Below are 27,485 nucleotides of genomic sequence, written 5' to 3'. Positions count from 1 at the left end.
GTCTAAGTGTAATCGAGACCCACCCAGCCGCACCAATACAGTATATACTGTATATATATGCAGTATCCTGTACATACAGTACAGTATTGTATTGTTTTACAGTAATAACTATAGTTATAATGTCATATGTACGTACATGTTGGTAGAAAGCAAAATGAAGAAAGTCTCTGTCGCCAAAATGCCACCACATACACCCATCTCTGGGGGGCGGTGGTTGTGGGGGGGGGGCACTGATACATGGGGTAGGGCCTATGAGAGTTAGAGTAACGGGGGGGAGGTGGGTTTTGCATGGCAGTGCTCCTGAGGCCGGGTGACTGCTTGGTGTTGGGGCCCGGCGCTGCTCCTTGGGTTCCCCCCCCCCTTATCGTTCCCTTGTCGGGTGCCCCTATCCGCCCTCCTTTCCAACAAACAAGGGACCCTCTCCCGCCCTCGGGCTGTGCGGGGACTGGCTGCATCGCGGGCCCTGTGGGTTGGGGGCGGCTTCTAGCTCGCCTGGCGGTGGAGGCGGGGCGTGTGGGGCGGTGGGTAGGGTTGGCTGGGGGGGTGGCATTGGGTAACTGCGACCCCCACTGGGTGGCCGGTTGTCGGGGCGCCTCGGTGGGGCCGGCGGACCGCCCTGAGTCCCTCAGTGTGGGACGTGTCCCGTCCACCGGGCTGCCGGGTGGACCCCTGGGCCTGATCCTGCCCCTCGATTGATTGGGTGGGGTCCTCAGCCTCTGCGGTGCGGCCACAGCAATTACAGGACACTTCTGTCAGTCTTTGTGCGTGTAAAACGGTGTCAATTCACTTGCATGTATCCGGAGGCACACATCCCGAGGACTCTTTCACTGGGTGTGGGGTCACGCACTTACTGCTCAAATAACTCATGAATATGCAAATCGCTTGTGTATCCCCTCACTTATACTCTCGTCCTGTAGACTTTTATAATTTACATAATTAATCCCACCACACTTAAATTGTACAGCCGGTTCACGACCCTTGTCCTGCATGCTTCTTCTCCTTTCCTTGTCCTGTTCTATCTTGTCCTGTCCTTCCCTCACAGGGTGTAGCACTACAGCCCAATGCAACACTCATATTTAATGTTTCATTGTTGTAGATAATGTAATGATTTACTTCTCTCATCCTGTTTACAATTAGTGCTTTGTCTTTTGTCTTTGTTTATCTCTCCCCTCTAGAAACTTTGTCCTGTTCGACTGATCAAGTCTGATTCTCAATTAAACCTAAATTATAATACAAAGAAACCACAGTGGAAGCTTAAAAACTCCACTGTGACACAGTAAAACTGCTCCGGCAAAGGGATACAGATTTTCCATTCTGCTTGACCTAACAGCCGAGCAGGACAAAAAAAAAAAAATAAAAAATCAAATGAATCAAATGAAGATTTTTGGTTGTAAATATTGACCATGTTTAATATTTAATATGGTCGGCCCAACCTCTTTCGGACCCTATTATCGGGACTAATTCACTCTTAACACACCTTAGACAACAGGATAGTCTTATAAAATACAAGATAAGATGGCGTATGTCGTCCTTGTTTGTGAAGGGGCAAAATGTGGACAAAAATAGCCCGATTATCTTTGTGTGTACCTGGCCTAAGAGTGAGTTGGAGCTGATCCCAGCTGACTTTGGGCAAGAGGCAGGGTACACATTGGACTGGTTGCCAGTCATTCACAGGGCACATCCATCCCTCCATTTTCCGTACCGCTTATCCTCACTAAGGTCGCGGGTGTGCTGGAGCCTATCCCAGCTGACTCTTGGCGAGAGGTAGGTTACACATTGGACTGGTCGCCAGTCAATCTGCAATTAACCAAACATGCATGTTTTTGGAATTTGGGAGAGAGAAACCCACACAAGTAAATTAACTCCAAACAAAATGGCCTGAGCCAAGATTTGACCCACTTGATTGCGAGGCAGACGTGCTAACCACTAGTCCATGCTGCCGCACTGAATGACAGCTCTCTCAATCACAATCAGAATCAGCTTTATTGGCCAAGTATGTTACAAGAGACAATGAATTTGTCTCCGGTAGCTGGAGCCACTCTAGTATGACAACAAACAACCACTATGACAAAATATACATTTAGGATATAAAAACACAAAAAACAAAGTACGGAAAGTATTTGAGCAATGAAAGTGTACCACTAGTGTGCTGATGCTGATATAATGGCATTGTGCAAGTGATGCAGAGTACTCAAACAATTTAGAGTAATTGGAGTAATGCTCTGACCTCTTTGTTCTGGTCAGAACCCTAGATGCAGCATTCTGAATGAGCTGCAGCTGTTTAATGCTCTTTTTAGGGAGTCCAATCAGAAGACCATTACAATAGTCACGTCTACTTGAGATAAAAGCATGGATGAGCTTTTCCTGGTCTGCTTGACACATGCAAGCCTTCACTCTGGATATGTTCTTCAGATGGTAGAAGGCAGTTTTAGTAATTGATTTGATATGACTGTTGAAAGTCAGGTCGGAATCTATCAGAACACCAAGGTTTCGAACTTGGTCTTTGGTTTTTAAAGAGAGTGACTCCAGGTATTTACTAACAGCAATCCTCTTTTCTTTATTGCCAAAAAGAATTATCTCAGTTTTGTTGTGGTATAATTGAAGAACATTTTGGCTCATCCAGTTATTTATCTATTTTAGACAGTGACACCACACCTCAATTGAACTGTAGTCATCTGGAGACACTGCTAGATAATTGTGTGTCATCTTCATAGCTATGATAGTCAAAATTAAAGTTCTGAAGAATTTGACCCAAGGGTAGCATATACAGGCTGAACAGGAGGGGTCCAAGAACTGACCCTTGAGGCAACCCAGAGGTCATTGCCATTTGATGAGATTGAACACTTACAATGGTTACAAAATAACTCCTTTCCTCCAGGTAGGACCTGAACCATTTAAGGACTGTTCCATTTAGTCCTACCCACATTTCCAACCTGTTCAGCAGTATATTGTGATCTACCGTATCAAAAGCCGCACTGAGGTCCAACAAGACCAGAATTGACACCTTTCCCGAGTCAGGATTCAAAATTATATCATTTAGCACTTTGATAAGAGCAGACGAAATTATCCAAAAGTTCATCAACTGTCTCAGCATTCGCAGTTTGTGGCACAGCAATGGTCTCCATAAACTTAGTGGCGGTACTGTCATTTATGACCTGATATACATGTGGGAGAGGTCCACTAATAAAAACCTCAGCATCCAAACATTGCACTTTTGTTAGGAGATCAATTAAATCTCGCTTCAGTACCTCTGATTGCTGCTTGAGAACATCCAGGGCCCCTGTGTGTATAATGACATATTTCACAGTTGGGTGCTGATTAGTGAGCTCCAGGATTTCTTTTTTTGAGATATCAGACACCATGTCATTGGTAAAACACAGTACTTTGGTGTTCTTCTCACTTCAAAAACGTTTCACATCCTTCACAGCTCCATCACCAACTATTAATGTTTGGGGTGCCATTTTTTTCTTGTATGATTTAGTTTCATACTTTTCAGTGGTGGTCGGGGATGAGCATTTCCTTGGCCAGGGTCTTGTAAAAGTGGCTCAAATCTATTAGTAAGTCTGATGTCAATGTTTTGCATTGACTTGCGTCCTTTTTTCTTGCCCTTCGCTGTAGCGAGCGTCCACGGACACTCACTCGGGGTTGAAGCAGCCCGCAACGCAGCCCAGCCGGATTCCTTGGTAATCTGTTGGTGTTGTGTCCTCCCTTTTAGATTTGTCCCTTATCTTTGGGCTTTGATCCCAGTAAACTCCAGGGAGAACTGCTGGATGGTCCATTACTGTTTCCACAGTCCACATCAGGTCCTCTTTGTTGAGATAAGTGGCTGTCTGTTAGCACACTTCTGCTCACCATTTTGAGACATCGGGAGCGTGGTTTCATTCCCTGACTGTCCATTTACATCCACATACACTTCAAGTCGGTGGATTTTCGTTTCCAGGATTGACTCTTCTGCAGCAGTCCGTGATAGTCCTCAGTGGAAAAGGGAGGCCTCTTGATTGCTGGTCTTGTTGCTAATAGCAGGTTTGTGCTAATTAGCAGGCCACGCTCACGTAATGGTGAGAGGGTATCAGAAAATTTTGGAATACAGCAACAACTGACTAGATCTATAAAAAAACGTACAGTCCCACAGCTTTAAAAATATCCAGGAGACGCTCCTTCTAATTTTTTTTGGAAGAAAAACAAGCTTATCATCAAGAAGAAATGTAAACAGAAGTGAAGCAAGCAGAGCGAGCAAAAAAAGCGTCTGCACTGTACGAGAGCGAGAGAGAGTATGCAAATAGTGCAGCGTGATAAAAGAGTGAGTGCATGAGTAATGTAGAAGTGCCCCAACAGAGATGTGCAAAATTGGCAGGATGTTACAATGAAATTGTAAGTCAAATGTTTAAGTTGATGGCAAGAGGGAAGAAGCTGTTGGAATGTCTGCTAGTTTGCATTGTTCAACAGCGCGTACCTAAGGGAAGAAGCTGGACGAGGTGGTGACCAGGATGTGGAGGGTCCAAGAGGCTTTTGCTTGCCCTCTTCTTAGTTCTGGCAGCATGCAAGTCCTCAAGAGGGGGTTTGGGGTTACTGAGGATTTTTTTGGCAGTCCTGACTGTCCATGGCAGTCTGGGTTTGTCCGTTTTTGTTGCAGCTCCAAACCGGACTGTGATGGATGAACACTTGCGATTATGAATAAAGAAAACTTGCACGGCGAGTTGAATGACAGTTCAAAAACAGCGACTTCAAGTCCAGGCCGCACTGCGTGTTGAGCTCCGTGACATCAGTACACCATTTTGCGTTGATATAGAAGTATATTCCGCCACCTTTTGTTTTCCCCGATAGAGCCGTGTCGTGGTGTGGTGTCGGTGTAGTTGGAAGCGGGAATGCGTTCACAAAGCCAAGTAACTATTAAGCAAAGGGCGTGAGAAAAAGCAAAGTCTTTACTGGTCTTTGTGAGAAGATGAGGCTCGTCCATTTTGTTGGGTAGTGAGCGTAGATTTGCAAGGTGAATCGACGGAAGCGGCTTTTTACATCCTCGCTGTCGCAGCCTGAACAGGACACCAGCTCGCTTCCCTCTACACTGTCCATGCCTCCTTCATGCACCATAGAACGCAGCCGCTCCACCGGTAACTAACTCAGACAAAAAACTTTGTTGATTTGTGAAAGTAGGCATAAAAAGGTCCGGAGGGCACTCCCCAGTGCTCAGCAAGTCTTCCCTCGTATCAGTAAGTCGTGTAGTGTCGCCAAAGATGAACGAAAATGACAAAAACAAAGACAAGACTAGAGCGCGCATGTAGGCGCCATCCAACAATGACTAATTAACTTTGCACGTGATCAAGTGCCATTCCGAGTTGTGTACTCGAGCTTCACAGTGATCAGATTTTGTTTTTCTGTTTTAATTTCACCACCAATTTCTCCCGTAATTACTTTTCTCAACTAATGTATACGCAGGGCCTGGCAGGAAAATTGTTCCTTGCTTCTTCTCCAAGGCGTGTGCATCCTTTTTTCTATTTTTGTTGTATTCTCACAACTGGTTTGATTACAATTTCAATTTCAAATGACCACACTGATTTCATCACTGGTGCCTTGTCCTCTTGGAGCCTGTCCAGCTCACCTTGCAGTTATCACCACAGGAACGGAACAGACAACCAGTGAGTCTTGGAGCAAATGTTCATAAATCTTGTCAGACGCCACTGTACAATATGTGTGTTCAAGTGGGAGAGAACAGGCCCGACCACCTGCTTTTCCTGTGTTAACTCGCCCTCCCTCCACGCTTTGTGAACTTAATAAAAGCTGCCATTAAGCAGCGCTACATCTGTTTGGGCCCTAATCTGCCTTATAGGCATCATGTGACCACATATGTAACACACACCTGTCAGTGGGCTTTCTCAGCCAACAATGTTGCAACACTCTCATCTCTTGCTCAAAAATTTCCTGGAACACAATGCAAGTAGTCAACATGTATAAACTGTACTGCAAGATGTCACGAAAGGAAATGAACAAACAAGTTTAAAGTCAATTCTTTTAGCTAGATACAGTAGCTGGATGGCTAGATGGAGGGAGAGAGAGAGAGAGAGAGAGAGGGAGACGGATCGATAGATCAATAGATACTGTCGGTAGGTAGGTAGATAGATAGGTAGACAGACAGACAGACAGCTAGATAGTTAGATAAATAGGTAGACCGACAGATAGATAGTTAGATAAATAGGTAGACCGACAGATAGATAGATAGATAGATAGATAGATAGATAGATAGATAGATAGATAGATAGATAGATAGATAGATAGATAGATAGATAGATAGATAGATAGATAGATAGATAGATAGATAGATAGAGAGAGCATTGGTATATAGTGAGAGATTACACGGAGCCAAGGTGAAAAAAATGATGTTCAATATCATCATATCAATATCATATCGCGGAGGCGCTACAAACAACCTGCATTAGGCATACGCGTACTTGTTCTCCCATTACTTCAGTTAAAGGAGAAAAGACAAGCAAGGGAACCTGATGTCAGTGAGAGCGGCTAAATTGTTTATTCACCAGACTGCAGAATGCAAAAGGCTTCCACACTACAATCTGTCCAGTAGTGGAAATAGACTTTTCCTTTTCACCCTTTTCCATATAAAAGGATCCATCCTTTCGGTAGAAGCCTGCGCAGGATTCAGAGGTTGTTTCCGTCTGGTTTTTGTGTAATATAATTTTCATGTTTATCTTCTTTTTTTTTTTTTTTTAAATCTGATGATTATAAACAGGATGCCAGCTGGTGGGCAGATGGTGATGTCTTTACCTCCCCTTTCCCCGCTTTTTTATTGGGAAAAAAAAAACACAAGAACGTGGAGGAGGAAGGACGGGAACAGCTGTAGACGAGAGGACAGACAGTGACATGTGGGTGTGGAACCCAGCATGTGCCTCAAAGTAAATAGACAATGAAATCATGATGCCCCCCACCCTTTTTTTCACAGAGCGCGATCTTGCTCGCGGTAGCAGGCCTTTAAATCTCCTGAATGGTCCTCAACTCCGACAGAGAACATTCTAAGAGGAAATTCCAGCAGTGTTACAATTTAGAATGTAACCGAAATTGAGCTGATGAAACTTAAAAACATGCCTAACATCATGTGACACATACAGGACTGTAATCACATCTTGTGAGACTTGTGAGGGTTTTCCATTTGCCTTTGGCTTTTTGCGTTTTTTTTTTTTTACTACCCCCACAGGAGGGTACCAATGGCGGCAAAGAGAAAAAGTCTGATGATAACCATTTGGCCAAATATTAATCTGGAGCCTTGCAAGAGGCCATGTACAGTACAGCCTGGACTGGTTGCTAGTCAAATTGCAAGGCACGTACTGTAGAGACAAACGACCATTCACACCTACGGGCAATTTAGAGTTCTGAGCTCAGATTTGAACAAAGAAGAAAGAAGAAAGAAGTTCTCTGCAAACAAAACCTTCCTTGCTGGTGCCTTGAAAGGGTGGGTCATTTTACTTTATTTACTGACTATACTTGTTATTACACTTTAATGACAGTTTAAAAAAACAGAACATAGTCAATAAATGGCAAAGGATTGCCTGTAAAATGAATGGGTACAAAAAAAAATGTTTGCACTACAGTTGTCTTTACACCATTGCCATTACACTTGAATGACAACGAAAAAAAGAACATGGTTATTAAAGGTTTAAGATGCCGACAGTTTGAATGTGGAATAAATTAATTCACTTTAGTTTACATGATTTTCTATGGCAACAATTAGATTAGAGCAAATTTGGACGGCAACAAATGTTGATTCTTCCACCTGCATGAATGCGGACTATATTTTTGCCCCCCGCCCACTCGACGATTCTTCTTGAGAATGTGAGACAGGCAAAAATGTCCCAGATGGATTTATAGCAGAACAAAGCAGGGCACAAGGTCATGAAATATGAATTGAAGCTGCGAGCAACTGGGGAACTTGCTGTGTGTTCTTACAGTCACACAAACACTTCAGTAGTGTCAGTGACATTACAAAAAAGGCAGCAAGTGGACTGCTTTAACCTTTGGCCCTGCTTTCATCCAGCCCCCCGAGGCCCCCCGACAGCTCAAGCACCACATGTACCGTATGTCATCATTATAATTATATTTTCTTTATTTCCAACTTTTTACAAATCCTGCAATTTTACAGCCACACATATGCACATGTAGAAACTAAATTCAAGTGATTATTGTCTCCCAGCTCCTACAGTTGTCAGCAAAAGGAAAAACAAACAACAAAAAAAGATGCCAAAACAAATCTAGGAGGATCTCTTGCTTTGCGAGAGATTGCCGGGAGACAGTCTGTGAACGAGGCATGCCCACACCAAACTACAAATAGAAACCAAAAAAAAAAAAGTTCAATTAATGAGGGGAAAAAACAAAGCACACACAGAAATGACAAATGGATAAAACACATTGTTAAATAAACCTGACACATTCTAATCAGTGAGTTTGAGCTTTGACATTGTTTGTAAAAACGCTTAATAACGGAAGCCAATGATGTCCTGTATGAACTGTTTCGTATAAAGCTGAACCAGTCATAATTGAGAAATGTCACACACACAAGCAAACTATGATGTTATTTGTATCCGTCTTTTTATTATTCACTTTTTTCCTTCGCATGGTTTTCTTTTTAAAATTTCCTCAGAGCGTTTTGTTCATTTTTTTTTTTTTTTTTTTTTTTTTTTTTTTTTACAGAGGAAAATACTGTACAACCTCTTTTTTTCTTCTCAAAACAATATCTGGAGGAAAATCATCTACACACATCATTATTCCCTATATGTTGGATATTTATTTCCAATGCCAAGCTCAGGAGATCATTTATAACCAGTGTGTCCACTCCTCAGTCGTACATATTTGCTCAATATAAACCAGAGTGACAGTTTCATAATTTAGCACTACAATAAGAGCATCGCCATGAAGTTTAAAACTTAAAATCACAGTCCATATTAGTGTTTCTTGCAAGCATGCCATGTATATGGCACACCCATTTTCGTTACCAAAGTTTCCCATCAATAAAGCAAAATAAAAACCAAAAGAGCTTGTTTTTTTTTTAAATAAATCACAAAACATTTTTTGTTACACTAACAACTATTTGTGCATTAAAGCAAAGTGAACTAAAACAACATCATTTTAAAGCAAAGTCCCTGTAAAAAGAGCTATATCATATATATATAATTGTTTTTGAATCCCCAGATGGTTAAAATGAAACTAAAAAGTGCAATAACACCCTAAAAATGATCATTTTTGGAAGTTCACATAAATATTAAATAAAAACGATTACAACCGGAGCTCGACCGTTACAGTCATGAAAGCGAGCTGGGGGAGAAAATAAAAAGAAACGTAACGCCATTTGAGGCAGTTTTCGGTCTGTACATTTTTCCAACATTAAATACATTACCTGATGCTCCGCCCTCCCTCCCACGCTACATCTAATCAACTCTTGATTCCCCCCCCCCCCCTCCCCAACACACACTTTCATGAAATCAGCTTACAGATTGATATGCTTCTCACTGACATCAACAAAACAACATCGTAATGCAAATGGTAACAAAAATAAACACGAGTCATCCACCGCCACTGTATTTGCGTCACGGTCAGCTAGTATAAAAGTGCACTATCCACACACAGAGTCTATTTCCTCCACCAAAGATGGTCTCTGTATCATGGGTGGGTGGGTGTTGGAAGATGAATAACACAGGCTGCTTATTTGGTGCCTTTTCTAGCAGAATGTCAACGCGAGCGAGGCTGAGCTTGGCGGCTTCCTGGACCAACCAGATGGGTCGTTTCCAAACGCCTCCTCCGAGTCCAACGTCTTAGAGAGAGTGAGAGAATCGTGACCCCCCCCCCCCCCCCTCCCTCCCTTGGTGTCTCACAATAATAATAATTATACGTAATACAGGAAAAAAATCTAACCATTGAACACATCCTGTTCCTTCTTAGTGATTCGCTTCCCTTTTTTTTGTTTTTAAAATGTGTGCTCGGCCTCGCAGTTCATGTGGTGTGGGCCCGCAAAGTTCCTTTTCTATCATCGCACACTTACACAGATTGTTATATATAGAGTTTTGTTGTTTTTTTTTCCACACAAAAATGTGAAAAATAAAAATAGAAATAAATTAAAATCAAACATGCACGCACACAAAGACTGATGTGTAGTGAAACACTTTACATTGCCGCTCCCGCATGTATTCCGTGTATCTCCATTCATATTTTTTAATGCATAATTGAATGAATAATGTTGGTCATCTTGTAAACATCATCATAAATCATATTTGGGCCGTCATCTGTTTCCTCTATTCTCCTCGCTGTTGTTGTGTCTTGTTGTCATGTGAAGTCTCACATAAACATGATGAATGAGGCCTCTTTCATTGTTGCTTGTTCATCGTACATTGGGTCGCTCTACCCAAGTTTTTCTTCACGGGTCGCCATCTTGTTTTTCCAGTTGGGAAATGTCAGTGTGGTTGACGGAAGCATTAAAACTCTCCCTGTTGTCCTTCTCCTCATCGGGCTCTGCCGCTGAATCATCATTTGAGTCAGTGTTGAGCGCTTCCTCCGCATCATCGTCATCATCCTCCTCTTCTTCGTCCTCTTCGTCCTCAGCCCGTGCCTCCTCCTCGGGCGACAGGTCATCCTCCGCCTCCCCGGATGTTCCGGTGGTGTCGTCCTGAGCTGCCAGCATGCGCAGCGGCGCATTGTGGCCGGGTGTGTGTCGTGCCGTCTCCTGGTGGAGCTTCGTGCTCAGGTCCAGAGAGTCGTTGAGACCCAGACCGGTGGCGTTCTTGAGGAAGAACAGGGAGCTGCTGGTGTCTGCGCCCAGGTTGAGGGAGCCGTCCAGGCTGATGGAGGACGGCGGGTACGAGTGGTTGTACTCTAACCCGCCGCTTGCGCTCGAGTAGAGCATGCAGGGGGTGCCGCTGTTGCTGACGGGGCGGGTCAGTCCACGGGATGCATTCAGAGCCACGGAGGCTTGAGGTGCCACGGAGGAGGCCAGGTGGTGCATCGCTTCCGGTTTGGGCGACACGGATGGCAGCTCGCCCCGTTCCTGCTTCTCGTGCTTGCGCTTGTGGGAGTCCATCTGGGACATCCCCACCACTGTGTGCTTACATTCAGGAAAGGTGCAGTGGAAGTGGGAGCACTTGAGCTTGTACTTGCAGTCTGGAACCTCGCAGTCGACGCTGGAGCTGAACTGACAGAAGCCAGCGGCGCTGATCACGTCCTGCTTGCCATGGTGCTTGCGGTGGGCCGTCACCTTGGTGCTGTCGGTGCAGCGGAAGCCGCAGCGCAGGCAGTGGAAGTGGGTGCTGTTGCCCGAGAACTGGCAATCCAGGAAGTTGCAGCTCAGCGTGGACTTGAACCTCTTGAAGTCGTCCAGGACCAGGTTGTCCACGCGGTCGTGGTGCTGGGCGTGCTTGTACATGTGGGTGCGGCCGCAGAACTTGTAGCCACAGTTCTCACGGGTGCAGTGGTAGTGGGTCACCTTCAGGGAGAACTGGCAGCCAGAGTCCTTGCAGTTCTCGTACAGGTCGTAGCGCCGGAAGCCCTCCAGCATCATCCCCTCGTCCAGCATCTTGCGCGAGGACGCGGTCTTACGGCGCTTGCCGAACGGGGACATGTCCTCGATGATCCAGAAGCGCTTCTTTGCACCGGCGGCGGTGGGGATAGAGATGGTGTTTCCTGGAGGAAAACAAAGAGAGGATGCACATTAAAGAATAATAAACTTTGCTTTTCAAAGTGAAAGCCACAAACTTCATAATCGCATTGTGAGATCTTCCTGGTTGAAACGTTAATGTCCGACCTTACTCAGCCAGAAGTGGTTCACAGCTGAGTAAGCACCGAGAGCCACAAATTCTTACTCCTAATTCCCATAATGATACAAAGAGGGAGTAAAGTGATGGATTGACTTTGGAACATGACACTTTTACAGGGTGTCTCCTGCCTCCGAACAGAGACGGAGCTGTGGGTCTCAACCGGCCCTCTCATCTGCGTGTTATTTTCTGTGAGGGCACCCACCTTCTGCAACACCCTGCGGTCACCACTAATGATGTGATCCCCGTTCTGCGAGATGGGAAACAGTGGGCCTCGATAAAACTTGAGCCGTGATTAAAATAACTGGCTTGTTAATGAAAGAACAGATGAGGACTGCTTTTTTTTTTTTTTAAACACGACCAAGTTTATTGCTGAAATATGAACTCCATGGAAACACACAAGTGCACTATTTGGACAAAAGAATTGCGACAGTAAGTAGCCTCATCTCAGGAAAACAGAGTGGCTGAGTGACAACGCGGCCGCATCATGTGCAAAGCCTTGCATCACCTGCCAAACTCAGACGAGTTGAGGAATAAATGGCTTCAATTTACATTTGGAGAAATTCCCAAGCCAGAATTGTGTTCAGGCCCATTTTCTGGAAGATGGTTGTAAACATAAGCTTTCACACACTGCTGGAAATGCATTTCTGGGTTTGGAGCTGGCGAGCCACCTGGGCAGCCGCCACCAAGCCATGCAAATACAGTATATAAAAGCATACGTGCGTTATGTTTTATAACAATACCTAACTATACTTATAATGTTGAATGTAACCAGTCACTGTTGCCCAAATGTGAGCGAGAAATGAACGTCGCAAACTGGTTACGTACCTCCTTAAGTTCTTCCATTTTCACTTCCTGTAGATGTCCCAATAACTTTGTCCATGTAGTGTATTTATGCGTAATGGAAAGCAAGCATTTTTTTATTTCTATTTTTATCATGACTTTTCATGCATGCTGGAAACCCCACATTACTGTCTTCTTCCCACAAATCTATATAGCAAGCTTAGTGGACACAATGAAAATGTTGCACAGGACTCAACAGTAAGTGACGGCTGCAGTGTTGGTTTGCTTCGGGGGTAAGTACCTGCAGCGTCCTGCACTATAGGGACGTCATTTTTAAGCGGCGACGGAGTGGCAATGATGGGGCTGTAAGCCGGTGTGTTGGTTGGCATGACAACACTCAGAGTGGCTCCCAGAGAGGCGCTGAGCAGAGAGTATGATAGACAGGATGGAGAGAGGAGGTATGGGAGCGAGGGCAGGGGTGGTCGGAGGAGAGCGGGAGACAGGGACGTAGCCTGGGCCGGCAGGCCAGCTTGAGGAACGGAAGGAGGAGGTGGAAGTGGCGGTGGTGGAAGAGGAGCAGGAAGAGGGGAGGAAGGAGGAGCATTTTGGCTAGTGTCAGCAGGGGTGGTGGGGCAGCCTTGTCCTGGAGAGACAGGTTGACCAAAGAGGGTGAAGGGCGGGCAGGAGGAAGAGGGGTTTGGGGCGCACGCACGCACATACCACACACACACACACACACACCCGCAAACAGGGACGGGAGGTGAAAAGGGAAGATAAAGATAAGAGAATGACACAAAATGAGGCCCATTCAAGACAAGTAAGCACCAGCCAGAAAAACAATGATGATAGAGGTGGCACCACATGGAGAAATGTGAAATCACAAGCAGGTACATACTTTTAGGAAATAAACATGATTCACCTGACTCAAAATGTTAAGGTACACATAAAGCCACACTATAAACATGAAACATTCATTAGAATAAGTCCCAACGGAGAAGATGTAAATATGTTGAAGACTTGTTTTAGGCAGTTCAGTCTCGCCACTAAAGGAGTCAAACTCTGGAATTCGCTTCCCAGCAAGTTGAGCTGGAGACTGATACCTACTGTACCGTAAAAAAGGCTTAAGTCTTCATCGAGTCACATGAAGACTCAGATGTTGAATATTGGAACTCCTGACCATGACACTGCTTTTAAAAATGGATGAATAGAATTTTCCGTACCTTATCTACCTTCTTGAATTCTATCTCCAGTACGTTCTTAAAAAGCCTCCTGTGGACAAGTGTTGAGAATTACCCTTAAGGCTGGTTTGTCCAATGTTTTAGTGATGTCCCTATCAAAGGAACGCCTAAATAAAAAATGTCCAAGCAGACCGAAGCAGATCTGATCCATACGTCTAAGTGAAAGAATACAGAAGCATACGACTGATTACATACAGCACATCTGGACTGTACTCCTAAATGAGGACCTACATGATGATGAGTGATGCATGACATTGCGAGTCTCCACCTGTCAGACACGTGGAGGCCCCTCCCGTGTGCGCTTGTGTGAAGAACTCACCTGCTGGGGAGCCATCATTGGCCACAGGGGTGCTGGTGCAGCTGCGGTCTTGATTGGAGGACTCGGAGGAGATGCCCAAGGGGCTGCCACCGCCTCCCATGTAGTCGACGTAATCGTCAGCCTCCTCGATGTTGGCGGAGGAGTAGCTGGAATTGATATCCGAGTGGGCCGCCATGGCCCCCGACACCATGCTGGAGCGATGATGCATGTCATCCGTCCTCTGGCCGAGTGGCATCACCTGCAACGACGCAAAAACATACAGTACATGGAAGATGAAACTGAATGCCTTTCAATTGATGCAGGGTTTGCCTTTTGGCGCATAATGAAATGCAAGGCATTTTTGGAACCTTATTCTTGTGTTTTTACATGAGGGCAAAAACCAGAAAATGCACTGGGAGTCCAGAGAGGTTAAGAACGTAACACAATGAGAATATTTTCCTACAAACAACATTTTGAACGTCACAGATTGCTTTGGCAGGAGAAGTGTTGCATGTTGAACCATTTCAAACACAGGTTACACTTCGGTAATGCATTTTTAATGTATTATTATTATTTATGTACTTTTTAAAAAATATTTCATTTACATTTTTATATATTGGTCTCTTTCATTTCAATGTATCAAGTATATGTTTTGTATATTAGTTTCTTATATTTATGCTTGCTTTTTTAATTCCATTTTGATCTGTAGATTTTGTATTTTCCTGATCTCATGTATTTATTGGTATGTTGTTATATGTATGTAGAGTATAAAATTTATGTTGCTGTTTCATATTTACTACAAAACAATCACATTGTCAAAATGGGACTCATAATAAGTGCATCTGGGATATTAGATAACAAAACACTGTGGGCACTGTATTTAGGATGAAAAAATGAGTTAATAGTTTTTATGCAAATTCTAAACAGAAGAAGGAAGTGCAGTCAATGCGTGTGGAAGACATCTGGCATCTGCTTGTACTTCACAGTCTTTTGTGTAAATACCCTTTTGAGAATGGCATGCATCTTATGTCACACGATGAGTCCGTACCTGGGATGGGACGCGATCAAAGTTCTTCCCCAGCATCCGCCTCATGTGTTTGCGTGCATGTGAGGTCATCTGGTGCTTGAGCAGGAAGGAGAACTGGCAGCCCTCGCGGATGCAGTGAAAGTGGCTGTTGACCTGGTTATATTTACAACCTGGCAAAACATACAAAAACTTGTAAACTCGTACTGCTTTCCCCCAAACATTGAATATTGTCAGTGCGACCGGAGTTATTATGATTAGATCACACAAAGTGCAATATTTTTGGATTTTTTTTTATTTCATGTTGTAGCTATGGCAAAACAGAAAGTGCACGTCGGAGGAATATTTGATCATTGGGGTGTCACACTGAGCAAGTCAGGACTTCTGTGCACTAAACCTGTGGAGCTCTTTTATTACACTGACATGGTTTATTCAATTAGGAATTTACATAAATAAATTCTCCTTTTCTGTGGGCCAATAAAAGCACCCCAGCGAGCCAAAGTAAATACACAATTATTGGCATATTAAATTCATTTTCGAAGTGTCTCAATTTCATTTGCTCTTTTGTTCCCTTTTTCTGAAACAGTTTCTGCCCTTTCCTCGTGTTTTTAAACTGGAATTGCTAATGTCAAATTAAATGAATGTTCCGTTTTTGTGCCACTTAATCAAATACTCTTATATAAAGGCAGGCAGAAATAATTGAGTAACATGCTGGGCAGGTGCTAGCATGTCAGTAACCATGACACCCTGGTTTAAGAGCACCATACGTGTGTGTCATCAAATTGCTCTCTCTCTCTCTCTCACACACACACAAGGCATGTTTTAAACCTTTAAACCAAGCCAAGTTAAGCAAATAACAGTAACCCTTGTGACACGGCATGCCTTTTGTCACACACAAACCAGGTAACATCATCTGCGGTGTTCAGTTTAATGTCGCTGCCATGGATACTGGCAAGCCATCAATTCTTTATGACTGGAGTGTTAGCCATGTTAATCCTCTCTGTTGGCCCCCCCCACCCCCCACGCCTCCGCTCAAACAATACACTTGGCAGATCCGGCTGGGGACAAAAAACAGCTGTTTCGGGGCTGTTTTTGTTTTCTTTGTCTAAGCGTTGTGAAAGGCTTGTGTAACTGCCTGAAAAAACAACAACAACAAAAAACCCAGATCACGTTTAATTCATTTGTGTGCAGTGGCAGCGGCGGCTATGAGGCGCAGCTTCCCAGCGCAAACAGGCTAAACCAGACAAGCCGGTTAATTAACTAACACAAACCTAATTGCTCATTTCTGACAGGGGCAAAAAGGAAGAGGAAAACAAAGCTGGATACTCACTGATGTTATTGCTGCTACAGTAAGACTACCTTGGGGACCTGAGGTGTCATTGCGAGTTATAAAAAATAAATAAATCAAAGAAATGAACACCCCCCCCCCCCCCTCCCCTCTCTCTCATTGCAACACTGCACTTTCTCTTTTGAGTGTATACCAAGAATGTATCTACATCTCCAGGCATGATAATAAAAGCTTGATGGTCAAAGTCAGTGAACAAGAGGTTGTCATTTTCCCACTTCAAATTAGTACAGAGGGAAACTGAGAAAACTATGCCGCATAGAACGCATGAGTGGGAACAAGACACGGTAAAAGACAACAACAATGGCGGAGAATGAGGGCCTTCAGCATTTTTGTGGGTTGTTCTCCTTTTAGTAGGAAAAAAAATTCTATTTGAGATGAGACTGAGGGCAGCAAGAAAACAGATGGCTGCAGCAAAGTGGAGACTGCGCAGCCAATGCCCAGTCTTGTACAAATACTTTGTTACTGTATTTTAGTAGAATTTTCACATATCTGTACTTTATTCCATTATTTATATTCCTCGCAACTTTCACTTTTACTTCATTACATTTCAAAAATGAAATTCGTACTTTTATTCCGATAAATTTCCCCTAACCATCTTTGTTACTTGTTTCTGAACTACAATATCAAATCTGAAGAAAATGTTCAATGATGGAAGGCCTGAACCGCGGAGCACAAAGCGGAAAATAGTCCGGCCTGTACTGATGTGGTGGAAATACAGTTAAGGAGAGGTCATGAAAATGAGACGCAGGTAATCAGGAAGTCTTTATATGAGTGTGTGTGTGTGTGTGTGTGTGTGTGTGTGTGTGTGTGTGCGCCTCTGCCGCTCCCTTCGGCTTGAGGCCAGCAGATGCAAGCGTCACATGATGACCAGGGTAACTTATTAGCCAACACGCAAGATCTTTAACTACACCACTGAAGAAAATTCAATAGAAACATTAAATATGAAAAAAAACAAAAAACAATCAAAATTCTGACCACTGATTTTGTTAAATACTTTGTTCTTCCAATACTTAAGTTCGTTTAATATCAGAACATTATTTTTGATACTACGACTTTGACACAGTTCAGAAAATGTCAGATATGACTTTGACTCACATAATATTCAACTAGGTGACTTTACCTTCTACCAAAGTTATTTTCTGTTAAAATTCTTGTACCTTTTCTCAAGTATTGCTTTCAGGCACTTTACACAAGACTGCCAAAGACGTTAGCGTGTGTTTATTTGAGTCATTTCTAGCTGGGTATCTCAAATTGTACAACAAAGTGGAAATGACGAATCAGCTTGACCAACAAGTGCTTATGGTACTAGAAAATATAAATGTAACCTAGGTTTATCGATGGAAAAGCATCAACAGCACAAGGAATCTTGCCAAGCCGAGTAGGCACTGTGAACTAGAGCAGCGTTTTCACAGCCCTTATTGTGCCAGGGCTCATCCATCCACCCACCCATCATTTGCTGTACCGCTTAACCTCACTAGGGTCGCGGGCATACTGGAGCCTATCCCAGCTAAGGCGTGGTACACCTGAACCGGTCGCCAGCCATTCGCACTTACATTCACACCTACGGGCAATTTAGAGTCACCAATTAATGCATGTTTTTGGGATGTGGGAGGAAACCGGAGTGCCCGGAGAAAACCCACGCAGGGTTCATATTTATATAAAAATCTTACAGAACACTATCAAACAAAACTGTATGTACTCTGTGTGCTTCAATAATGATGGATACAAAGGCTAATTGTAGATTCAGCCCTTTAGTGGAACGACATGTCATTGTTCAGCGATAGATGAACCAAGATACATAACTTGGGGTAAATTAAAAAAACCAAAAAACATTTCCGACCAATTCCTGTGGCACACCTGATGAGCTCTCACAACACACTAATGTGCTGCAACACAGTGGTTTGGAATCACTACACTCGAGGATGAGAAGATTTCTTACCCAGCCGCCTGCACTCCTCCCTCTTGGTGAAATATTTGAAGCCATTGGCGGCGCGGCGCTCGGCCTTCTCGTGCTTCTTGATGTGCCACGGCAGCTTGGTGGTGATGTTGGTGACGAAGTAGCAGCCGGGCCGCAGACAGTGATAGTGGCCCCGCATTCGGAACTCACAGTGCTGCACAGATGTGTATGAGTTTGTGAGCCAACGTCAGATGTGGTTCGTAAAGAAAGTTTGTTGTTGAAGCGTTCGTCACAAATTTAAAGTCACCTTTAGCCTGCTTGTGAAACTCCAAAAAAGGACAAAATGTGTGAAGTATTCTGTGACCTATTACTTTAGTCAGTCTGAACACTTACTGTGAGGGGATCAAAGGGAAGCTCTCCTGAAGCCATGGCATTGCCAGAAGATCATAGCAATTACGTAGCATCCCAATGGCTGTATTTATCTATTTTGCTCATTTGATTACGGTGATGTCATATACTATGACATTGACATATGACCCTGGCCACAGTGCCTTCTATTGACTGATCTGCTATGTTGTAATGTAATCATTTGCATGATATCTGATGATTGCTATGATATCCCGTGATGTATTAACGCCTCTGATAGTCTTCAATGTCTTGACATTTTTGATTGGCATTTCAGCTGGACAGCAGCACAACAACAACTTTTCTGATTTCAATTTCTCGACGAATGGCTCCCTCTTGGAACATGGCCACTATCTAAAGGCGTCACCCCTCGTCTCTAACATGTCTGTACACCACCATCTGTTGGTGAGGCCCACATCCCAAAGGACTGAGCCAAATAAGATCTGCTGGGTTCAGGAGATGGATGGCAAGGGGAGGAGGGAGGACAGAAAGGCGGTGTGTGAAAGAAGGGGTGGGGCTGGGGGGTTGCTTTTGTGAAAGGGCTGATTTTCGACACATTAATGAATTCATTTAAATGGTTTTCCAAATACGGGCTCATGAGAGCGGGCAGGGGCTGCCATTTAGTTTTCATTTGCAAAGCATTCTGCTGATTTTTGCCCTATTCCAGACAGCCTTGTTTACTGTGCCAGTGACAATGATTTATTGGGTAATATCAGCTAAATTGGCCTTTTCTGAGAGGAGAATGCGGCAGTCAAAATGACATTATTGACATATAAACAGGCATTACTGGGGTGACTTGACTGTCTTTTTCAGTTGAGATGGAAGACGGCGAGCCGTGCTTGTGAAAGCCTTGAGTCCAATCATCTCAAATAGTGCTGTAATGGGCAGCATACTTCATGCTTAGAAAACACTGGGAGAGGGGATGACAGCAGGTATCATCACAGTGCACTCACCTGGTTGGGGCACAGACACTGAAGGGAGTAGTAGGAAAACTGGTCGCGGACGTTGACTAGGTTGTTGGTGGGGTTGATGTGGTCCAAACAGTGGGACTCGGCCTTGCCAGAGGTCTTGCACACGTACTTGCAATTCCCGAACAAGCAGTGGAAGTGGAACTTGTTTGAGTACTTGCAGTCTGTTGCCAAACAGGGATCACTGGATGAATGAAATGAAAAATAGTGAGTTAAAAATCCATTGGACGACTCACATTTAGTATGATTTTGTACAAAAAAGATGTACTAAGTCGAATGTTCTGTATATGTTTTTGGGTTATCCTCTGTTAAGCGCAATGTGGAAGCCATTACTATTGATCTCCAATCCATGGCGGACAAAATAACATGTCGTGACACATACCTACCTTCTTCTTTCTTCTTTTCCTTTCGGCTTGTCCCCTTAGGGGTCGCCACAGCGCGTCATCCTTTTCCATGAGAGCCTATCTCCTGCATCCTCCTCTCGAACACCAACTGCCAACATGTCTTCCCTCACGACATCCATCAACCTTCTCTTTGGTCTTCCTCTAGCTCTCTTGCCTGGCAGCTCCATCCTCATCATCCTTCTACCAATATACTCACTCTCTCTCCTCTGGACGTGTCCAAACCATTGAAGTCTGCTCTCTCTAACTTTGTCTCCAAAACATCGAAGCTTGGCTGTCCCTCTGATGAGCTCATTTCTAATTTTATCCAACCTGGTCACTCCGAGAGCGAACCTCAACATCTTCATTTCCGCCACCTCCAGCTCTGCTTCCTGTTTTCTCTTCAGTGCCACTGTCTCTAATCCATACATCATGGCTGGCCTCACCACTGTTTTATAAACTTTGCCCTTCATCCTAGCAGAGACTCTTCTGTCACATAACACACCTGACACCTTCCTCCACCCGTTCCAACCTGCTTGGACCCGTTTCTTCACTTCCTGACCACACTCACCATTGCTCTGGACGGTTGACCCCAAGTATTTAAAGTCCTCTACCCTTGCCATCTCTTCTCCCTGTAGCCTCATTCTTCCCCCACCACCCCTCTCATTCATGCACATATATTCTGTTTTACTTCGGCTAATCTTCATTCCTCTTCTTTCCAGTGCATGCCTCCATCTTTCTAACTGTTCCTCCAGCTGCTCCCTGCTTTCACTGCAGATCACAATGTCATCTGCAAACATCATGGTCCACGGGGATTCCAGTCTAACCTCATCTGTCAGCCTATCCATCACCACTGCAAAAAGGAAGGGGCTCAGGGCTGATCCCTGATGCAGTCCCACGTCCACCTTAAATTCTTCTGTCACACCGACAGCACACCTCACCGCTGTTCTGCTACCCTCGTACATGTCCTGTATTATTCTAACATACTTCTCTGCCACTCCAGACTTCCGCATGCAGTACCACAGTTCCTCTCTGGGTACTCTGTCATAGGCTTTCTCTAGATCTACAAAGACACAATGTAGCTCCTTCTGACCTTCTCTGTACTTTTCCATCAACATCCTCAAGGCAAAAATTGCATCTGTGGTACTCTTTCTAGGCATGAAACCATACTGTTGCTCGCAAATACTCACTTCTGTCCTGAGTCTAGCCTCCACTACTCTTTCCCATAACTTCATTGTGTGGCTCATCAACTTTATTCCTCTATAGTTGCCACAGCTCTGCACATCACCTTTGTTCTTAAAAATGGGCACCAGTACACTTTTCCTCCATTCCTCAGGCATCTTCTCACGCACTAGAATTCTATTGAACAAGCTGGTCAAAAACTCCACAGCCACCTCTCCTAGATGCTTCCATACCTCCACAGGAATGTCATCAGGACCAACTGCCTTTCCATTTTTCATTCTCTTTAATGCCTTTCTAACTTCCCCCTTACTAATCATTGCCACTTCCTGGTCCACCACACTTGCCTCTTCTACTCTCCCTTCTCTATCATTTTCCTCATTCATCAACTCCTCGAAGTATTCTTTCCATCTACCTAGCACACTGCTGGCACCAGTCAACATATTTCCATCTCTATCCTTAATCACCCTAACCTGCTGCACATCCTTCCCATCTCTATCCCTCTGTCTGGCCAGCCTGTATAGATCCTTTTCTCCTTCTTTAGTGTCCAACCTGCCATACATGTCATCATATGCCTCTTGTTTTGCCTTTGCCACCTCTACCTTTGCCCTGTGTCGCATCTCAATGTATTCCTTTCGCCTCTCCTCGGTCCTCTCAGTGTCCCACTTCTTCTTAGCTAACCGTTTTCCTTGTATGATTTCCTGTACTGTGAGGTTCCACCACCAAGTCTCCTTCTTTCCTTTCCTGCCAGAAGATACACCAAGTACTCTCCTGCCTGCTTCTCTGATCACCTTGGCTCCAGTGGTCCAGTCTTCTGGAAGCTCTTCCCGTCCACCGAGAGCCTGTATCACCTCTTGCCGAAAAGCTGCACAACACTCGTCCTGTCTCAGCTTCCACCACATGGTTCTCTTCTCTGCCTTTGTCTTCCTAATTTTCCTCCCCACCACCAGAGTCATCTTACACACCACCATCCTATGCTGTCTAGCCACACTCTCCCCTACCACTACCTTACAGTTGGTAACCTCCTTCAGATTACATCGTCTGCACAAGATGTAATCCACCTGTGTGCTTCTACCTCCGCTCTTGTAGGTCACCCTATGTTCGTGCCTCTTCTGGAAAAAAGTGTTCACTACAGCCATTTGCATCCTTGTTGCAAAGTCTACCACCATCTGTCCCTCCAAGTTCCTTTCCTGGATGCCGTACTTACCCATCACTTCTTCATCACCCTTATTACCTTCACCAACATGTCCATTACAATCTGCACCAATTACGACTCTCTCTCTGTCTGGGATGCTCAGAACTACATCATCTAGCTCCTTCCAGAATTTCTCTTTCACCTCTAGGTCACATCCTACCTGTGGGGCATAGCCACTAATCACATTACACATAACACCCTCAATTTCAAATTTCAGCCTCATCACTCGATCTGATACTCTTTTCACCTCCAAGACATTCTTAGCCAACTCTTCTTTTAAAATAACCCCGACTCCATTTCTCTTCCCATCTACACCATGGTAAAATAATTTAAACCCTGCCCCTAAACTTCTAGCCTTACTGCCTTTCCACCTGGTCTCCTGGACACACAATATATCAACCTTTCTCCTAATCATCATGTCAACCAACTCCCGAGATTTTCCTGTCATAGTCCCAACATTCAAAGTCCCCTCATTCAGTTCTAGGCTCTGTGTTTTCCTCTTCTCTTTCTGCCGAAGAACCCGCTTTCCACTTCTTCTTCTTCTTCTTCTTCTTTGACTTCGACTTCGACCCACAGTAGCTGAATTTCCAACAGCGCCCTGCAGGTTGACGGCGCCGGTGGCGGACGTTGTTAACCCGGGCCACGACCGATCCGGTATGGAATTCTTTGGATGAACGCTCATATTTGTTTGGCAAGGTTTTAAGCCGGATGCCCTTCCTGACGCAACCCTCTGCATTTATCCGGGCTTGGGACCGGCCTACAGTTTGCACTGACTTGCCCCCATAGGGCTGCATTCGTGACACATACTACCTAATCACTTTAAATTCATGACTTTTTTCGAAAGTGATAACAGCATTTCTGCCTTGTTTGTAGAATCTGTTGCTGCAGGCCATGGTATTTTTAAGAGCACCAGTGCATTGTGCGCGTATGTCTGTGAGTGTGCTCATGCAAACCGAAAACTAATGCAGGTGTGCACGTCTCTGGAAAATAGTCCCGCGATTCAAGTTCAGCGTTTTAGTTTTCCTACTAAATTCTAACATGTCAACAAATGTTTGCCATACTTCTCCTGGAACTGCAGAAATCCAGGTTTGAATTGGGGCTTCGCATTCTCCAACGAAGTGGTGGCCAAAGGGGAGTTGGCTGGCAGGTTGGGCATGGAGGCCGGCATCTGTGGGATGCTGCCGGTCAGCTGCTTCCAGGCCAGAAGGGAGGCAGGAGGGGAGCTGTAGCCACCAGAGGAGGGGAGGTGCGCCATATCCATGGAGGGGTTGTTGGCCATGGAGACGGGGGCAGCGGGCCGCATAGGACCACCCTCGCCGGACACTTTGCCCTCGCTGAACGGGGGCTCTGACTTCACTTTTAGAGTGGCTCGGAGGTGGAAACTAAAAACACAGGTGCTTGTTTTTTTAGATTGCTCAATGAACTATATTTTCTAAACCATAACCAATGCAGCACCTACTTTGCATGTTTTATGGCTCCGTCCACAGTACTGAAGAGAGCACCACAATCCTCTACCAGACAGTGAAAGTGCACTTTTCGGAGGAAGTCACAATGAGCCTCACAAAAGTCATCTGTGTCAAACCTTTTATGTAGACAGAGAGGAAATGATTTACAACAAATAAGACAACTGACGTCAGCACTCATCAAACTGCAGTTAGTATCAATTGAAGATTCCCGTAAGACTAGATTCTAACAAAAGAGAATTTTAGGGGGTTTCCTGCAATACATGCATGGGCAGCACAGTATTTGCTAGTACACTGATCGTAAGCAGCATATTCAGACATAATAATACATAGCAAACTACTGCACTAAATTTGAATGCATATAAAAGAGTAAAAGATCGTAAATGTTGGGAAAAATACTTCCAAAATATAGTTAGTGTAATCACCCCCCCCCCACCCCCACACAAAAAAAAGCAGAATGTTACATGGACAGACTTTAACTCGACACAAATGCTGATAATCTTAACAGGTCCACTTTCCATTTCACTCCTTTCTATTTAATATTTTTGAAATTTTCCACAAAACCAAACAATTTATTTAATAGCTGCAGATTAAAATAAAATGAAAAAAAAAATAGTGCACTAATAACTGTATGAACAGGGACTAAAAAGTCCGCCAGTGGAAGTCCACCCTGCACCACGCAGTAGATGCCGACTCTTTGGTTTCTTACCTGCGGAGGTAAGTCCTCCAGATCTCGCTGGGTTTGTCTGCCAGGGGCCTCTTCAGAACTTGGCTCAGGTACTGGGCTGCCTCCGGGGTATCGCCGCCCTGGCCGCCCTCCAGCTCCGTTTTCAGGTGCATGGCGTTGAAGAGTGCAGGGTTCACCTGTGACATCTACAGTAAGACACGCAGTGTAAAACTAACAGGCGCATGCTGGGCTTTTCAATATGTTCACTGGTGGGAGAGTTCACACACTCGCACGCGCTTTCGCAAATGATTTGGCGAGGGGAGAAAAGCGCAAATGGATTTACAAACATTCAGCTTTTTGCTTGAGAGCAGGCCAGCAACGTTTGCCAAGCGTCCCCCGGGACTGACTGTTAACCCTTTAATGTAATGTGGGGCTTGAATAAACCCCCCAAAAGCCAACCTCACAAGCTTTTTAAGCTCTCTGGCTTCAATAGAAAGGGAGGACAAGTCCATCTATATACTAATAATGATGAAATAGGGAACATTGTATGGGAAAGGAGGTCTTGTACAGTTGCCCGTGTGTAAACAAAAAAATAAATAAATGAGGGCTGACACGTCAGTGTGAAGGAAGACACTGTCCATTTTAATCTTCACAACACAAACACACATGCATGCATGCTCGTGAACACACACACGCATTTAAATTTCCATCGTCTAAAATACCAAATTCCAAATTGGCTTCACTTTTTAAAATATTGAGATATTGCAAGCATGTTTTATTACCAACCCCACTTTTAAAATAAAATTGATTCATACTGTAGTTGAACAGTTTTTACTGGCTTTTGATTTCAAAAGTAATTATCCATTAATTTGTGTATATCTAATAATATGAGGCAATCATACATTCATATGGGTTTGCAGCCATAACGGCCCTCCGAGTGGAACCATAACTGCGATGTGGCCCGTGACAAAAATGAGTTTGACACCACTGGCCTAACATTTGGACTTGCTAAAAAATGAGAGTAGCACCTCCCTCTTCTTTTCTACTGCAGCGTTTTTAATCATATCATTTCTAAACTCGGTGGATGAATGCAAAGCCAGACAGGGCAGGGAGAAAAAACAAAGGAGAAGAAAAAAATAGACACCCGAGTTCAAAACAGCTCATCAGAAAACAAACATCACTATATATCTGGGGTAGAAGCCAGCTACTACTTCATTATATTAATTTGTGCGATGTGCGATGGAAATTACACCGTGTGAAAAATGGCTGGAAAATTTAAATGATACAAACTCATCTTATTAGCGGTGAAACATTAAAAAACAAACAGGCCCCACTGTGTGCCGCTAATTTGTCTTGGGATGAAAGGGCTTTGATGGATGGATCTTACCTTATTCATAAGCGAGGATAAAAGAGATGCATTCCCTGGTACAGCATGTCCATTTGATTCATTACTGGAACAAGGAAAATGAACAATGTTTAGTAAAGATTTGCATGAGAACAGTAAATATTACTATTTATCATGCAAGGTGTGCCAATGTAATGAAGATGAAAACACTGTCTTGTTAAAAAAACAACAAGATAAACTGTGGGTTGGAGTTGAAGGTTTACACAAACAACATTCTCAGATGAAAATTGAGACACGAAAGGATTTGAATAAATGGAGTGCTTCTGATAAACAATCTTCTCGACAACTCTCACTCGTGTTCAATCAGTCAGAGTTATTATATGCGTGGTCCACATTTTGCAAAAATATTACAGACAGTAGGTGCACCTGTTGTCTTTCTTGCTCAGGTCCAAACTGTGTTCCTGCGTGGACTCCTGTGAGGCACCTGAGGTGGCTTCCACTGGTTCCTGTTTCACTTGAGCCAGATTAAACTGGCTGACTGAGACCGGTTGCCCGCTCCCTGACAATCATCAAGCAGAGGAGAGGAGAAACAACAACGTTATTGTTGGTCAGCAGTATTATCATATGACGAGATGCAATCTGACTTCTGTCCTGGCCCGAAAAGAGAATTCAGAGTGATAATCATTGTGAAATTATGTCAGGCCGTCAAGCCTTTTAAATGGTGAGTGAGAGGCGGGTGATATGAGGGAAAAAGACTCCTTTTTCTGCAGCACTTGTCACAAGTCATTTGCCGGGCTGCCTCTTAACTGGTCATTAAGTGAGATGCTAATGCTGAGGGAAAGTGGCAGTCTCAGATTGGAACCCCCATCGGTAGCTGTGCATACCCACGAGGAACTGGGGGGGTTACGGCGGTCAGATTTGAGATGACAGCCAATCCGATCGGTTCAAACAAAGCGACCTCTTGATCACGTTCTGATCCAAATAGGTTATTTGGAAGATTCTGCAACGGGGGAGTATGCAGTAGAAATTTTAAATGGCATTCAGTAGAGTACAGAGTTCTACCAAGGCCACAGAAGTTATCATTAGGAACAACACCAAATTGAACACATTCAACCAACTTAACATGTTTTATCAATCATTATTCATATAATGAAGAGTAAAGACAAAGTGAAAACAATTCTGCATGTTTTTCGAGAGCCGCACCAAAACGTTATCAGTTCTTCTCAGTCCTTCACAAAGTTCCATGGAAAATGGTTAAAAAAGATTTCAAGATTTCCTAAAATCTGGTACTCCACCGTTGTCCAACAAAAATGCATTTCTCTCCAAAAACACACTTCCTCCCCCCCCCGAGGGAACCCACTTGTTCACACACTTCCACTAAAGAGTTAAGAGCTGACCCCATTTTAACACTTGTGCTAACCAAAACAGCAGCTCCTACCGAGGCACTAAAAAGTCTCTGATGAAGGATATTGTAAACAAGTTCCCTATTTTTTTGTG

The 27,485-nt window shown here is 44.1% G+C and overlaps 1 protein-coding gene across 6 annotated transcripts in view; it reads right to left on the bottom strand.

Moving 5' to 3' along the window:
• Window positions 1-8,089: 8,089 nt before the first annotated feature.
• Window positions 8,090-27,485, bottom strand: part of casz1 (castor zinc finger 1) — an 87,771-nt gene continuing 68,375 nt past the window's right edge. For 3 of the 6 annotated variants that reach the window (XM_061782045.1, XM_061782028.1, XM_061782037.1), the window contains exons 9-19: window positions 26,415-26,547; window positions 26,031-26,094; window positions 24,686-24,849; window positions 23,973-24,095; window positions 23,575-23,895; window positions 19,745-19,943; window positions 18,429-18,600; window positions 15,166-15,314; window positions 14,139-14,376; window positions 12,883-13,224; window positions 8,090-11,667 (exon numbers count right to left, since the gene is read on the bottom strand). In XM_061782045.1, coding sequence (XP_061638029.1) covers window positions 10,409-11,667; window positions 12,883-13,224; window positions 14,139-14,376; window positions 15,166-15,314; window positions 18,429-18,600; window positions 19,745-19,943; window positions 23,575-23,895; window positions 23,973-24,095; window positions 24,686-24,849; window positions 26,031-26,094; window positions 26,415-26,547 — 3,164 coding nt within the window. In that variant the 3' untranslated portion in view covers window positions 8,090-10,408. The remainder of the gene's footprint in view (window positions 11,668-12,882; window positions 13,225-14,138; window positions 14,377-15,165; window positions 15,315-18,428; window positions 18,601-19,744; window positions 19,944-23,574; window positions 23,896-23,972; window positions 24,096-24,685; window positions 24,850-26,030; window positions 26,095-26,414; window positions 26,548-27,485) is intronic. The other 3 variants (XM_061782055.1, XM_061782075.1, XM_061782065.1) reach the window with 2 other exon arrangements.

The sequence above is a fragment of the Phyllopteryx taeniolatus genome, chromosome 1 (genome assembly GCF_024500385.1).
Source record: "Phyllopteryx taeniolatus isolate TA_2022b chromosome 1, UOR_Ptae_1.2, whole genome shotgun sequence".
In the NCBI taxonomy this organism is placed as follows: domain Eukaryota; kingdom Metazoa; phylum Chordata; class Actinopteri; order Syngnathiformes; family Syngnathidae; genus Phyllopteryx; species Phyllopteryx taeniolatus.
Note: the sequence above shows the minus strand (reverse complement) of the source record. Positions and strands in the feature narration are given on the sequence as shown.